This window comes from Orbicella faveolata, unplaced genomic scaffold, assembly GCF_042242905.1.
Source record: "Orbicella faveolata isolate gen_17 unplaced genomic scaffold, um_ofav_v1 contig_2, whole genome shotgun sequence".
Taxonomy (NCBI): Eukaryota; Metazoa; Cnidaria; class Anthozoa; order Scleractinia; family Merulinidae; genus Orbicella; species Orbicella faveolata.
This window is the reverse complement of record NW_028301547.1, coordinates 26,925,335-26,940,237: the sequence shown is the minus strand read 5'-3', so window position 1 is coordinate 26,940,237 and position 14,903 is coordinate 26,925,335. Positions and strand designations below refer to the sequence as shown.

General features: G+C 40.6%; 2 protein-coding genes across 4 annotated transcripts in view; one reads left to right on the top strand and one right to left on the bottom strand.

The window, feature by feature from the left end:
* LOC110058878 (intraflagellar transport protein 140 homolog) overlaps window positions 1-6,015 on the top strand; it is a 32,962-nt gene extending 26,947 nt beyond the window's left edge. The window contains exons 28-34 of one of the 2 annotated variants that reach the window (XR_016207533.1): window positions 403-585; window positions 853-1,050; window positions 1,631-1,843; window positions 2,353-2,519; window positions 3,225-3,366; window positions 3,845-4,251; window positions 4,439-6,015. Coding sequence is in view for 1 of the 2 variants with exons in the window: in XM_089290583.1 (XP_089146709.1) it covers window positions 403-585; window positions 853-1,050; window positions 1,631-1,843; window positions 2,353-2,519; window positions 3,225-3,366; window positions 3,845-4,069 (1,128 nt within the window). In the remaining variant the exon portion in view is untranslated. Of the gene's footprint in view, window positions 1-402; window positions 586-852; window positions 1,051-1,630; window positions 1,844-2,352; window positions 2,520-3,224; window positions 3,367-3,844 lie in introns of both variants that reach the window. The other variant, XM_089290583.1, reaches the window with a different exon arrangement.
* Window positions 6,016-7,061: 1,046 nt separating this feature from the next.
* LOC110058889 (integrator complex assembly factor BRAT1-like) lies at window positions 7,062-14,895 on the bottom strand. 2 transcript variants are annotated; one of them, XM_089290587.1, is made up of 10 exons: window positions 14,417-14,895; window positions 12,781-13,177; window positions 12,025-12,189; window positions 11,276-11,468; window positions 10,863-10,979; window positions 9,810-9,984; window positions 9,380-9,480; window positions 8,685-8,976; window positions 8,124-8,290; window positions 7,062-7,941 (listed from the first exon to the last, which is right to left on the bottom strand). In XM_089290587.1, the coding sequence occupies exons 1-10, from the start codon at window positions 14,889-14,891 to the stop codon at window positions 7,123-7,125; spliced, it is 2,901 nt and encodes a 966-aa protein (XP_089146713.1). In that variant the 5' UTR covers window positions 14,892-14,895; the 3' UTR covers window positions 7,062-7,122. The 2 variants fall into 2 exon arrangements, with proteins under 2 accessions (XP_089146713.1, XP_089146714.1); XM_089290588.1 differs by having other exon boundaries at window positions 10,863-10,964.
* Between the last annotated feature and the right edge of the window lie 8 nt (window positions 14,896-14,903).

Here is a 14,903-nt window from a genome sequence, read left to right as displayed (position 1 = left end):
TTTTTTCGAGTCCCATTCTCCTTCAAATGCAGTAAAAATGAAGAAAAATATAAACTATAATTTGAAGTTCATGGAACAATTTTAATCACATCGCGATAACGAAGACAAAATGCAACTTGTCGTCACTGTTAATAATCGTGGGTCACTTTCCTGTAGCGCGGTTTTTTGGCAAAAGTTTGTTGATTTCTCCGAAAGGTTTCCAATTTTTGTTATCCAATCAGAAACTATAGGAGTCCTGCGATTCTGTCATGGCAGCATGTTGTCATCAGAATATGTCTTGTTGCTTAGCAACACGTTAGAAAACTGCTGGCTCAGACAACCCTCGGAGACTGCTCCCTTTCAAAGCAAAAAGGGGAGTTTTTCCACGTCTAACGTGGGATTATTATTTATAACATCTTTCAGGGCGGTAATGTCACCAAGGCGCTAGATCTGTGTTTCGCTACGCAGCAGTTTGCGGCTCTTCAAGTTATAGCCGAGGACCTCGACGAGAATACAGACCCAGAAATGCTGGATAAATGTTCCAAGTTCTTTTTGGAGCATGAACAGTACGACAAAGCTGTGGAGCTTTTGGTTGTTGGAAAACAGGTAAACGTTTGCGTTTTATATGCTGGTGTTTATCGAAAGCACATTCGTTATGATCTTGCACGCGTTTCAAGGCTTCGCGTGACATCTAGTAACAGCTATGATAAAGTGTCCTGGTCATTTAGAATGTTGGTAATTTGCAAGTTTAGTTTCTTCCATATCAAGCAGTATATGCGATATACAGCTCTAACAGCTCTTCACTTGAGTTTTGATTTAATCTCCAAACCTCCCAAAAGATTTGATAAAATATCGCTTTACTTTGTCTGTTAGTTCTCGGAGGCATTGGATCTCTGCATGAGTCATAACGTAACAATCACGGAGGAATTAGCAGAGAAGATGACCCTCCCTAAGGGCTCTGATCCCGAGTTCCGAAACAAACTGCTCGAGAGGATCGCTGACTGCTGCATGCAACAGAGATCTTATCACTTGGCTACCAAGAAATACACACAAGCTGGAAACAAAGTCAAGGTAGGTAGTACTGTAAAAGTCTATGTCCGGCCCAGAGTCCCCATCGTGGTTTCTGTGGCGAATTTCAGGTCATTTCGCTCCATGGTTAGATCGCTCCTAATCAGTTCGCGCCAACCAAATGTTAGATCGCTCCTCACAGGCCGAGTTCGCTACCTCAGCAAACCGAGCCTGGCTTGGCAGTGGATGAAACAACGAGGAATAAGCTATTTGCGGGTTGGAGCTAACTGACTTGGAACGAGTGACTTCAATACAGCGAAATGACCGGATAACTCTGTGGCACTAAGCGACCAGGAGTATGTCTACCCCCCATCCATAAAGCAAAATGCAAATCCAAGTCCATTCTTCCCTTGGTTTTCTGTTTGAGAATTTCACAATTCCCAAAACTGATCAAAATGCCATTTTCCCTTTGTACTTTCAATACTATGTCAAGCAGACAAGTGACGAGAATATGGAAAATCATCAGCTACGCGATATTTTGTTGATGTATTACCAAGTCCCCAGGACTGACATCGAAAAAATGTATGGTAAGCTTTCAAAGAGGATTTGTATTTTAAACTTGTAACTTGCGTTCTCTTCACAGGCAATGAAATCTCTCCTGAAATCTGGCGACACAGAGAAAATTATTTTCTTCGCTGGTGTTTCGAGACAGAAGGAGATCTACGTGATGGCGGCTAACTACCTTCAGTCTCTTGACTGGCGCAAAGATCCCGAGATTATGAAAAACATCATCGCCTTCTACACCAAGGGGCGAGCGCTGGACTCGCTGGCTAACTTCTACGATGCTTGTGCACAGGTATTTCACTGTATCTGATTATCAAGGTGGTTTTCATTTGTGATTTGAATTTAATTAAGACAGAGAAACCAAAGAGGTTTACAAGACAAGTCTCCACTCCTCGCCATGTGTTCCTTGTTTCCCCACGCTTACTACTAGTTCCGGTCTTCCGCGCTTGCCGCTAGTTCCTTGTTTTCCCGCGCTTTCCGCCGGTGACATTTTCTCCCGCGCTTTTTACTGGTTACACGTTGTTTGCCACTATTTACTAGCTACATTTTTTTCGGATTTTCCGCACTCGCCATCCGCATTAGCATCTGGTAACATATTTTCCCGCGCTAACAGCTGGTTACGTGTTGATCTTTGCTTGTCATTAGCTAACAAACGTTTCTTACGCTTGGCCCCAAACGTTTTTGCCTCATGTTTTGATTGGCTGTTCTTTTTTTCTCGAGCATTGTAATCAGATTGGTTTTAGTTCTACAATAGGGATAAAACTTTGATTAATTGTCACGTTTATTTGTATTTTCATTTAGGTAGAAATTGATGAGTATCAGAACTATGACAAAGCGCTCGGAGCGCTCACAGAGGCGTATAAATGTATGGCAAAAGCCAAGACGAAAAACCCTACCGACCAAGAAGAGAAGGTGGCTTTCCTTAAACAGAGAATAGGTTTCCTGAAGAAATTTGTTCAGGCTAGAAGGTAGGAGCGAATTACCATAACTCCTCCATTTAGTCTGTGTAGCATTTTCCCTCTCTTTTCTTTCAATCTTCCTCTTTTGCTTTGTACCTTTTGTAATTTTGTTGTAAATTGTCATTACTTTCTTTCGTTCTTTCTTTTTTAATATTAACTCTTGTCCCCGCTTCGATTAGTTCTGGAACAAGTTGCGGGAACAAGCAGTTGGAGCTGTATGAAAGAAAACAAAATTAAATGAAAGTTCAAATTCCTCCGCCTAACCAACCCTCCTTCAACATCACTCTTAAATAAGTCAATAAATAGTCAAGGAAAATCAAGGCAGTTGACTATTGGATCAATTCGGACAGAAATGAAAGAAATTTTACGTTTACTTTTACATGGTTTCTACTTAATTAATTGATCTTGTTAACAGAAGACAGTTTTGTATAATGTTTGCTCTGAAGAACATAAATTTATGTCATGCTATTGTTGCTAGTTAATACGAACTATGTAGTTGAAGCGAAAAATATGAAACAACAAAATTTAGAAACATGATAAACAGTTCGAAAGAGAGGGTAAAAGTTCTAATTTAACAGCATCATCTCTGCTGAAAATCGCAAGTTTAATAAATTCTCTAACCGTAAAACGCCTTATTATCGTGAATATTTACCCTTTGTAATATTACATTGAATTTTTAATTTTTTTTATTTTTTGCACTGTTTGATCATGAAGAACATACGACGAAGACCCAGACGAGGCTATCAAACAGTGTCACATTCTTCTTGAGGAGGCGGATCTCGAAACAGCTGTGCGTGTTGGCGACGTGTATGGAATCATTATAGAACACTACGCACGACAGCAGAACTACACTAAAGTAAGCACTAAGTAATAAACATGATTGCAACCGTTCCCTTGTGAGCGAAGAGTTTCCCGCATTCTGGCCGCGCGAATGTTAGGGCTAGAGCAAAAAAAAAAAAAAAAAAATCAGAAGAGGTAAGAGGGGATGGTGGGAAGGACAGGTTGCTTTCTCTCTCCCATCCCTCCTCCGATTCAGTTTTGTTATCGGGCGAATTTTTGCGCGGTCTGAATTCAGAGGACTCTTCGCTCGTAAGGATATGCTTGCTAAGCAGGCTATCAAGCTACGAAAGCATTAAGCAGGTCCATTGAAAAGCCTAGTTTGTTTTTCTGGTTCGTGTACCTTCAAAAGTACCATCAAGTCTTCATTTTCTTATGAAATTTCCGCCGGTGCCTCCCATTAGTTAGGTTTTTGAAGTTTATTTCTTCATTTACTGTGTCCTCCGTTGATAAAACAGTGCTAAATATTCCGCCTTTTGAATATTCCTTCCCTATAGGCGTACTCTGTGATGGAGGAAATGCGGCGGCGAGTGCCTAATGTCAACATGGCGTACTACGTGAACATGAAGACGATAGAGGCGACCCACAAGGCTGTGGGAGCCCCACTGATGCGAGGAATGGGTGCTGAAAAAGAAATCCGCGGGGAACTGGACGAAGATGAAGGAGAAGAAGTGGAGGAGGAAGTGGAAGAGGATCTGATGAATGGACATGATGATTACTAGGCACCAGGGAAGGACGAGAAGAGAAGAGAGGGACTAGAATCTACTGAAAATGATGGCGGTTTTGGTGACAGATTTGCACGGTTTTGGTCGACAGTAACATTTCATGAAGATTGAAGTAGTCAGTTAGGACAACTGAGAAGACGATGATGTTATAGAATTCGAAATGATGGGCTCGCGCGTTGGTAAAGCTTGTTGTTACAAAATACCATGAGTGGTTGCTCCATACTTAAATTATTTCTCGTTTGGACAGACCGATTTTCTTGGCGCAACAATCGACGGTATGGATGTTTCTTAGTTAACGGCGAGTATGGGTTAGGTCATGGTTGAAGTCGTGATGGAACTCTGCGACTTTAGAATAGTGCGGTATAGGAGTAAGACAGACAACAACGAGGGAAAGTTAATTGCAGATGATTACGTGAAACATTGAACTCGGACTCGAGGAAAGAGAGAACTAAAGGGCCTTAAAATCTATCCTAGCGGAGAGTGTCTCCGAAATTCACCAAAATCATCGATGCCCATAAGCTACAGGGCGAGAAGTTGAATTAGGGGAAGAGGGGAAGAGGTCAAGATTACGGTAGATTTTCGTTGAGTTTGCGAAATATTGTACAAATTTACACACATAATTAACATGATTCATTTCACTTTTCTAATCCAGGAAACAAGTGTCGGAATCAACAGCCGCGTGTTGCTAAGCAACATGGTCAAACTGACATAACAATGATCGTGTTCTCGTGCTTTCGACTTTGTTGTTTTAAAAATTACAAGTTCTGCAGTTGGATTCACAGTTGTGATAAACATGACATTTAGAGAAATTTAGGACCACGTTTGCTTTTTCTTGAATTATTAGCTATCAAAACAACTGGGAGTCTCATCCACAACAAACTGGAAACATTTCGCTCTCACCCAGAACGGCAAACAACAGGCGGCAACTGAAATAACAGAGGGTTATTTGCCATTTGTGGGGAGAATTAGATGAAAATTCCAGACGAAGCTTAATGTTTTGCTGTTCGACTAAACTTTTCTTTTCAAGTATATGATCTTTGAACAAACCATCAGCAGGGTGATCAGTGAAACCAAGACAGGTTGAAGGGTAAGAGAGTGAATTCCCTACATTTGCCTGGTTTATTCACAAGTCAATCCCTCTCAAGTTACATTTAAATCACTTCCAGTTCTAGAAATCCCATCGGTTCTAGAAATACCCACACCTGTGTCGCGGATTGTGCTCACGTGGACAGCCCGAGCGGCTTTACACGCATTGTCATTCTCCGCGAAAACATCCACGCCACACGCGTGGTAACATCCGCGCAAGAACTAGATACCACGTCTAAAGAGAACTAAGAGGGATCTTGAGAATAAGGTCTATACGTGGAATTAACTCTCTTACTCTAACCCTTCATCCTTGGTGAAAAATTACACATAACATCATAATTTCGTGCGTTGAGTATTTTGCCTTTTCTGCGGTCCACTTTTCAAGTAGACGGTCTGAAAAGCAATATGCTCGATAGCTCCATTGAGTGCACAGGCACAGTAACTTTTTCATTACTTAGTACCAACGCGTATTCCAGCGCACAGGTCGCGAAAATGAAGGCAAGAACACCAAAGGGAAATTCTTGTTATTTCAAATGTCCCAACTAGTACTGTACGAAATGTTTGCAGGCGATTAAAGAGAGATTCTAAGTTAAAATCAAACGGTTCTTGAGCTTTGCTTTGCAATAATACAATGTTAATTAACCCTCTTAAGATGTAAAATAAAACTCCGCCAGCTTTTAAGAAAGAAATCCCTTGTAAATAACGGTGAATGTCACCAACCATCAGGCTATTTACAAGCGTTTATATTCCCCTTCTAAAATCTATTGAATGGTTGTATTTATTCCCCAGCATCATGCGACGTCAATTCATGTAAATATGTTAAAGTAATATAATAAAATGTTAATAGTTTTAATTTACGACTTGTCTGGTGGTTTTTGGAAAGCCATAGGAAAATCTGTGAGATGTCCTATCCTTCATTCTAGAAAAGAGTATAATCAGGAGTTAATTTAAGGACGTTAGCGCGAAAAATTTCCAGTCGATAGATTTTTTTAAATTTTTAGTGCAGTCAAATAATGAGTTACTTGTGTCAGAAATGCAAAAAAAATTGGGGGTCACCCACTTCGTTTCAGAGATCAAGCGCGTGGAAAACTACCCTGAGTTTGAAAAATTGGCGCACATTATTCAGCGTGGTCCGCAGCGGTTTATAGTTAAAAATATCGAAGTTGAGTCAACGGAAGCAAACGATCTTATTCATATTTTGTAGAGGTGGGTCTGTTGCGAAAATAATTCCAAATGTTACCAACGTTTTCACAAAACTTAACCCTTCAAGAGGCATTTGAAACCGTCGCACAGATAAACGAAGAGCTAAAAAGAACGGAATTCGATAGTGCATTTTGCAAAAAAATTCAACTTTCTAGTCGATATATTTTCTTCATTTTTTCGCTAAACGTAGAATATCGGTATAGAAAATGATCCAAAAGAAAAATAAAGGTTACCGAACGTCCAAGACCGTTGAAGCTATAGCAATGGTCATCTGCCCTATCATTGTTCATTTTATTACTTAGCGCGCGCTCTCAGGCAATTGCTGGGCTGGTAAACATATGACCTGATTTTTCTGTCAGTGACACGGGCGTACTCGGAAAGTTTTTCCCGAAAACGCCTTTGTCACTGACAGAGTAATAATCATCTTCTCAAGAACATTTCATGTTAAAATTGACTTTAAATCCCAGTATTCTGATCTCAGCTAATTCGCATTTTGACAAAAAGGTTCTCCCAGGCCTTCACGGTTAATTGCGGTGACCTAGTTCCCAAGACGATCGGCCACGGAATGAGACCGCGGTAAAATATTGAGGCCTAGGAGCCAGGCAACACCTTACCGAACCTTACCAGTCAAGGTAAGTATAAACTTGATTCAAAACGAAAGTCACCTATTCGTCACTAACAACCAAGGAAAAGACAGAACTGCGCTGTTCAGCTGAACTTTATTAAGGTCGGTTTTTGTAACGATAGAATACAGGTGGAAATCAGTAACAATCCAACAAATTCTCGTCGTGGTGTTCAGCCGCTGAAAGAATGTCCTCTATCAATGACACTGGATCTGATCTGATCGCATTGTCAGCCGCTTCACATGACTGAACCAACGCCGGGATATCCGTCGCTTGTAAAACTTCCTTAAACTTCTCCAAACCAAACCCTTTCCCTAGAGTTTCTTGGAAATCCCGCGAGGTCTTCACACATCGCTCCTCGGTAGGGAATTCGCGATACGCAACACGCTGCAAGGTAGCTAGTACTTTGAGAGCTTTCTCGCACACCATGTGGTCGCAATCATTTAGCTCTTCACTGAGGACACTCAACGCTCCCATTTCAAAAAGAATCTGAAAGCACTTCTCAATACCTTCTTCTTGCAAACTTCCATCATTACTGGCGTGACAGTCTAATACTTCTCCAGAAAACGATTTCGCTTTATCCCTGCCAGCGCTTTCCCTGTTGGTTTTGAACTCGGTAAAGTAATCTATGACAGCTTCCCAAAATTCAAACCCACGCAGTTTTACTTCCCAGTCAAAATCCCGACAAGCACGACAAACGCTTGGTCCAATTTCAAATCCCGATGGTGTTTTGGTAGCTTCCGATTGGTTGCCGACTCCTAAATCATGACCCTCGTCAGACGTCGGAAATCCTTCGGTCTGCGATTGGTCTTTCGCCGGTTTCCTAGAGCAAAGGATTCGTGCTATCATCGAATGCCGATTTGTTATCCACACTGTGAAACATTCTATGGCGCTTCGGCGCGGAAACGCCTCGTCATCCTCCACAAGAACGGACGAAAGCTTCTCTAGAATGTTTTCCTGCCAAAATTAATGCGCCTATCAGCAACTAGTCAAGTAAAATGCGCTTTAGATCTAAATTACAGTTCGCCAACGAGTAAGTCCAACAAATAGAAATCAGAAACACGGGGAAACGTGCCAAATTATTGAGAGAGGGGGGGGGGGGGGGGCTTACTTTGGCATAATAAAGTTTTTAGAAATACCTCAGAGATTTGACTGTTTTGCAGAAGGCATGTCCAAAGCTGTGATTGACAAGCCAAGGAACCAATCAGGTGAATAGCAGAAGCACGGACGTAACTCTCGCTGTCGTTCAGAGCATTCCACACAAGCACAGGGATGTTGTGAAAAGAGAGAAACTCGTGAACTGAATCTAAAATAGAGTACAAAAAACAACATTAAACTCGTGTTTCAACACCATAAAGTGCAAGTTCTGGTGGTACTCGGGGAAATTTCATTCAAAAACCGAAGAAAATGTGATTGACATTAATTATTTAGAAAATGAAACATTTTTCTCAAACTAAAATTTGCAATGGAAAATGTGTTTTCATTCAGAGAATCGCTATTACAGCCATTTACCAGTTTAGCCTCAACATTGAAATAGTGATTCTCCTAACTGACTGCTATTCACCAGCCAGTTTATTTCTTTATGAGAATTTAGTGGTATATCAAGGTAATAGCCTATAGTCGATGATTTCCTTTATTCTCATCACTTGTCTACTTGCTAATAAGTTAGACTTGTAGGGAGAAACTAAAACTTGACTTACCTTGGTTACTTAGGTGCACGAGAGAACCAACAAACTCCAAAGTTGAATCTCTCACTTCCCATCCGGAGTCTCGTAATTTCCGATAAAGCATAAAGGCTAATTTCTCGCGGTTTGCACGCTTCATATCAGAACTCCGCTCGTCATCTCCACATGCTACACTGTTTTCAAGTCTCGCTCGTTTATTAGCGGTCTCGTCTGCTGTTCCATTCTCACTGCTAAACAATTCGGTCAAAAATCCTGGCTTCATGGCGCAAAGTACTTTTCCTAACGTCTTCAGAGTAGCAGATATCACCTAACAAAAAATAAACACAACAAAGAGTGCAAACTTATAATCTGCGGAAAGTCGGAAAATGTCTCAAACCACAATTTTCGAAAAGAGTAAAGTCATTATTTTCTAAAGAAACTGTTGTGCCGCCAGAGTCGACGGACAAGTGAACAATTTATCAACTTTAACTTGCTAAAGCCGACCTAAGCGCTGTAGTAAGTTTGTAAAACTGACGTTTTAAGAATTAACAATTGGTCGCGTAACAGAGAGGGGTCCAGAACTGGACTAACTTAACTTTTATCAACTTCGGAAAGGCACTCTCGCAGTGTACGTCGGGCAACTTCTGATTGACACCGATGGAAAATAGAATCGGGATTTGTTCTCCCTAAACGCAGAAATAGCCGTGTTCACATCCAAATTAAATACTTACAGTTAAAGCAGTTTCGGAACTCTCGATAAGTTGAAGTAATCCCCTGACTACCTCATCAAACAGTCCGTTTACAGAGGAGAATTCTGTGTCTTCAAAAATATCTGAAACACAAACACAGCGAGGATTTTAATAAGAAGTCTGTTTATCTTCTGTAATTTAATATGCTCTACAGCCCGCAAGCATGTTCTATCCCATCTAGACTGGAGAGGCTGGAAGATTGCTCCGTTCAGTGTAATTGGTTAATTTTCTTTGGTGGAAGAATTATTCAAAATAAGCAATCTATACAATTTTTTAGTGGCTCCCTGTCTAAAGGGAAATTTGTCAACTCGCTTTCGAAGGTACAGGTATCCACTGTCTGTAAACCCCCCTTTTATTGCCAGTTCCTTTCAAAATTCTTCTCACATGTTAATTAACTACTCAAGTTCTTTACCTTTTGATCTTTGTATTTCAGCAAAACTTGCAATGAATTCTAAAGAGGCTTTGAGTACTTTCTGGTTGCCATGGAGTTTCCTTGTGGATAGTTCAGTTGGATTGATACAGTGCTGGATGAGGTCTAAACTCAGCTTAAGCCAATGAAACACATGAGAATGATGCTGTGAAGAAGCCTTGAACAACATTGAAAAATTAATGGAACGTACAAAATGTAACCCAAATGCTAATAGACGGATTCAGCTAACGTGTTTATCTCCTTGTCACCCAATTAAGATCACTTGATGATTTATTTGGGAGCTTACAATAGTGCAATTTGTCACACGCAACTGATTACACGGGAGTATGTACAAACAGAACACTTGCAACCTCCCAAATGAATCAACACATGATCTCAAATGGGCGGCAATAAGGATGTGAACACGTTAGCCGAAACCGCCTATCCTTCAGTCTTCATATTCACTTACTCCTTCTGATCTTTAAACCTTCTAATCTTTAAAACAAATTCAAGCTAGAAGGTGATAGGAAAAAGTAGCCCTGTGTCATCTAACCAAATTCTCAAAAGTTGAGTTGCAGAAGACAACCTACCTATTTAAATTGTACTTCATCATAAGGACCAACGTTTACTTTGTTTTAAACTGCATTCACGTGGTAAATTCCCTAACAATGACAAATGATTAACAATCCCTGGAATTTCCAATTCCCCCTGTAGTGGGGATGTGGAGTGTTAATTGACCTCAGGAGTTCACTGCCTCACTTTAATGGTTGATTGAATACACTGTGAAGCAAAATGCCAGAAGTTGCTAGAAAGGCGTGAATAAAAACAATCTGTTCTGTCTGCAAGCAGGAAAGGTACCTGACCAGAAGTGACATGACCATTACAATGAGTCAACCCTCCTATTTACAGTTCTTACAAGACATATATTCATTTTTTTAATCTCCAGTACACAAGCACCCTCCTAGAGACTTAAATGTGTCCAGACAGGGTAATTTTAATGGGAAGTTCAACTGATGATCTCACTGATCAATAGTAATTAATTTGCTTGACCATTACCTGTTGAGTAAGTTGCTGTGCTGTGAGAAGTGCTTGACAGATAGCTTGAGTGAGGGAATAACCTTCTTTAATCCAATCAGACAAGATGCCCCAAAGGTGTTGCTGTTTATGACAAAACTATATCAATAAAAGGTTTAATATCTAAGGACAGTGAGTGCTGCTTCAAAAAATATGTCTCACATAAATTTAGTCAAATTTCAAGAATTTTGCTTTCTAAAAGTTTTTGTGACACATTCTCTGAGAGTCTCAATGTTTTTTACAACGTTGGAAAATCTTGGACTCAGAGTCAAATATATTAGTCTGATAGTCTCAAAAAGTCTTGAATTTACCATTTGATGCAAATAATTTCTTCTGCACTTTGTTCTGAAATTTCTACATTTGGTTCAAATTCCCCTTAAAATATCTTCCTGTACCTTTGAGAAGCATTGCCTTTGTTCCTCACAAGACAGCAACCCTTCAGCTATTCCAGTGTCCAGCTCTTCATTTCCATTCACATGATAACCATTCTGTGATTCTTCATCTTTGTTGCTTGTCTGGTTTAGGATTACATCAAGTGACAATTCAACAATGTCAAACAGTACTTCCAGCCAGTGAGCTGGGAAATCTCTAAAACAAAAGACAAGCTGTCATATAACACAGTCATATTATCTGCTAAATTTCTAAGCTCTTTTTTTTATCAGTGAAACAAAAAAAGAATTCCTAAATTGTTCCTATTTTACATACAATTTGCTGTGTGAAAGTAATTGAATATAATATTAACAATAGAACCGATTTGGCCATTGTCATTTCTCTGTTAAGAAAAACCACTGCCTTAAAGGAGCTACGTCAAGGTTTGCATATCTGGAAAAGGTAAGCCTAAACATTTCAACTTTGTTGTTTGTAATCCACGTTAATCTTCTCCATCCTTAACCCTCCTTGTTCTTTTATGGTTTTAAATTATCTCTTTGGTGTTTTTCTATCTTAGTAAGCTACTATTTTCAGGTTTCCTTCAATTTAAAGGTAATTTTGTACGTGACCAAAGTAAGTCAAACTACTTTGACTGAGCTCCTCTAAGATTCAAAACAATAACCCAGGATATTGAAGATACACACACAAGACTAATCCCACCACTCCACAAATTTTAACATTAGGATTACAACATGTGAGTCCTTAAACAACATACCTGGAGCTTTCATGAAAGGAGCCTAAGCCGGCTACCAGCTCAAGAGCTGTTGAAATAAGGCCCTTCTTAAAAAGATCCACACATGACCCAAGAAGTATTTCTGAAGCATTAATCCACGGCATGTCCTCTGTGTTTGTTAGTCTACTCCACTCAAGAGACCCTGTGCTGAAAAAACAGAGTACAATTGACTCCATAGCAGATGGGGTTGGGGGGGGGGGGGGTGGGAGGCTAACCTATCTTTGATTGGAGACAAGTTTTCAACAAAGTAAATTCAATTACAAGCACTCTTGACTTGACTAAATATAAAGCTGTTTGTAACAAATGGATCACATTTCTAATCCACTACAGTTTGAGAGGCACGGTGGCCTTATGTTTAGTAAACTCATTTCTGGATCAAGCGGCCTGGGTTCAAGCCATTGTCACATTGTGTTGTGTTCTTGGGCACAGTGCCTCTCTCCACCCAGGTGTTTAAATGGGTATCAGTGAACTTAATGCTTGGTAACCCTGCAATGCACTAGCATCCTATCCAGGGGGGGGGGGGGGGGGAGAAATACTCCTAGTCACTCCATGCTACAGAAACTGGGATAAGCTATGGCCTGATGGGCCACTTGGCTCATATGCAGACTTAACCTTACAGTTTGAGAGACCAGTATATCTTTTTGATGAGTCTGAGGCATCCAGTGTGCTAAATCAAATTCTTAAGGTATTTTAAAAGAGTGATTCACTCCCTACTGATCATGCTAGAAAAGTGGTTACCTGTTCTTTGCCATTTCACAGATGACATCGACAAGTTTCTGACAGACTGTTGCATCTCCAGTTTTCATTAAATTCAAGCATTCTGGAAACAGTTTGGTATTTTGTAGAACCTTTTGTGCAGACATAGAACGCTCACACAGTAGCATTCTTGTGACCTCAATCACGGCCATCATTGAAGTTGCTGGTGTTAATGCCTCTGGATTAAGCATTGACTTCAACCTTTGAACTATGATTGTACACTTGTCATCAATTTCTACACTGCCATGAGCTTTCTGCAGGTTTTGGTCAGCCATGCAATCACTCATTTTAATCAGAAACTTTGTAATCAAACTTCTTGCTGAATTAGCCACAAACATGCTTCTGTCAGAGAGACAGTCCAATGCATATGCTATGTGATCTGAATGACAGCAAAGGAGAAGAAACAGTTATATTAACAACATAAACAGCCTGCTCAATCAAAGCCCTGTATGCTCAAGCAACAACAGCATTCAATCTTCACTTGACTGTATGCTTTCTTGCCTACAATTAACAAAAGAAGTCCAGAGGTCCACCTCTTGCCATCCTCTCCTGAGATCTCTATATAGGCTTCACACAGGATTTCATAAGCTGGTCTTTCCTCTACCCTAAGTTCATCCCTCATATATTCTGATCAGGGCTGTCAATAAGGGTCATAACCCCTGGTACCTGTTTCAGCCGAGCACGCTTGATGGGCCCTTATTGTTTCTTACAGATTCCTATAGTTGAGACAATTCACCCAGTCAATAAAAAAAATTGTTACAGGACTGTGTAAAGATCAAGGATACTGGTGAATCAGAACTAAATGGCAGCCTTGGTGATAATGACCATCCTCTAATCTTGCAATGGAAAAATTACATCCATTCCCTCTGTTATCCTGCTCCTGGTCAGACAAGGGGTGCTCCAGTGGACAGGTTTATTACACTGTGCCAGTGGAGGTGAGGTGGCCTCATGGCTAGTGTGCTCGCCTTCGGATCAAGTGGTCTGGGTTCGAGCCCTGGCCATGGACATTGTGTTGTGTTTTTGACCAAGACACTTTACTGTCACAGTGCCTCTCTCCACACAGGCCTGGGTTGTTGGAAAGGTGGATAACTCTATTTACTGGGTAGATCAAAATCACTATCCAATGGATCGATAGTGCAGTTTGTTTCATTAACACTTATCCACTGGATAGTGATTTATCCAGTGGATAGTGTTATCCACCTTTTGAACAACTGGGGCCAGGTGTATAACTGGGTGCTGGCAAATTTAATGCTGGGGGTTACCCCTGCTATAGACTAGCAGTCCATCCAGGGAAAGGGGCAGAAATACTCCTAGTTGCTTTATGCAACAGAAACTGGCAATAAGCAATGGCCTGATTGCCCACTTGGCCCATATTCAGACTTTACCTTTTTTATATGCTAATACCAGGATGTCTTTGCCCCTTGACTAGATGGGGTAGCACTTTGTAAAATAGGTTATTTTCAATCCCTTAACCCAGGGCTAGTTGATCCTAGCAGAGACCCCCCGCCCCTCCCCCCTCCCCCGGAATATGAAGCTGGCTATACTTTGCAACGTTCATTTCCTGCAACACTGTCTTTTTAAGCCATGCTTTCAATTATCAACTACTGTAAATTTCTACCTGTATTTCTCAGCCATAATATCCCATCTTCGTGCTCCGTGAGAGAACTCAACGCTTGAAAATATCCATTTCTCACAATACCCTCATTCCACAAGTTTGAATCAGTCCTTGGCTTATCCAGAAACGTGGCAACAAAGTCTCCATCTCCATCACATTTAAAAGAATGGAATATCTCTGCTCTCGCCGCAAGAAATCCAAACAGTGTGAGAAAGAATGCCGATGATTCAGGGTTGGAGAAAACGTGGTCCTTCGACATAAACTCAACTGTTCCACACTGAAGGAGTTTTTGTACTTGTTGATCATTCTTGCAGACATTCTTTAACCACTCAAGTATTCTTTGTAAGCTCGTGTCATCTATGATTCCATCGGCATTCTCCACAAGTAAATTGAAAAGGGAAGGTAGTACTTCGTACCAAGTTTTCTTCTCTTCAATTTCAGACATTTCGCGCGTGTACCTTCGTACGAAACCTTGCATGACAAGGAATAC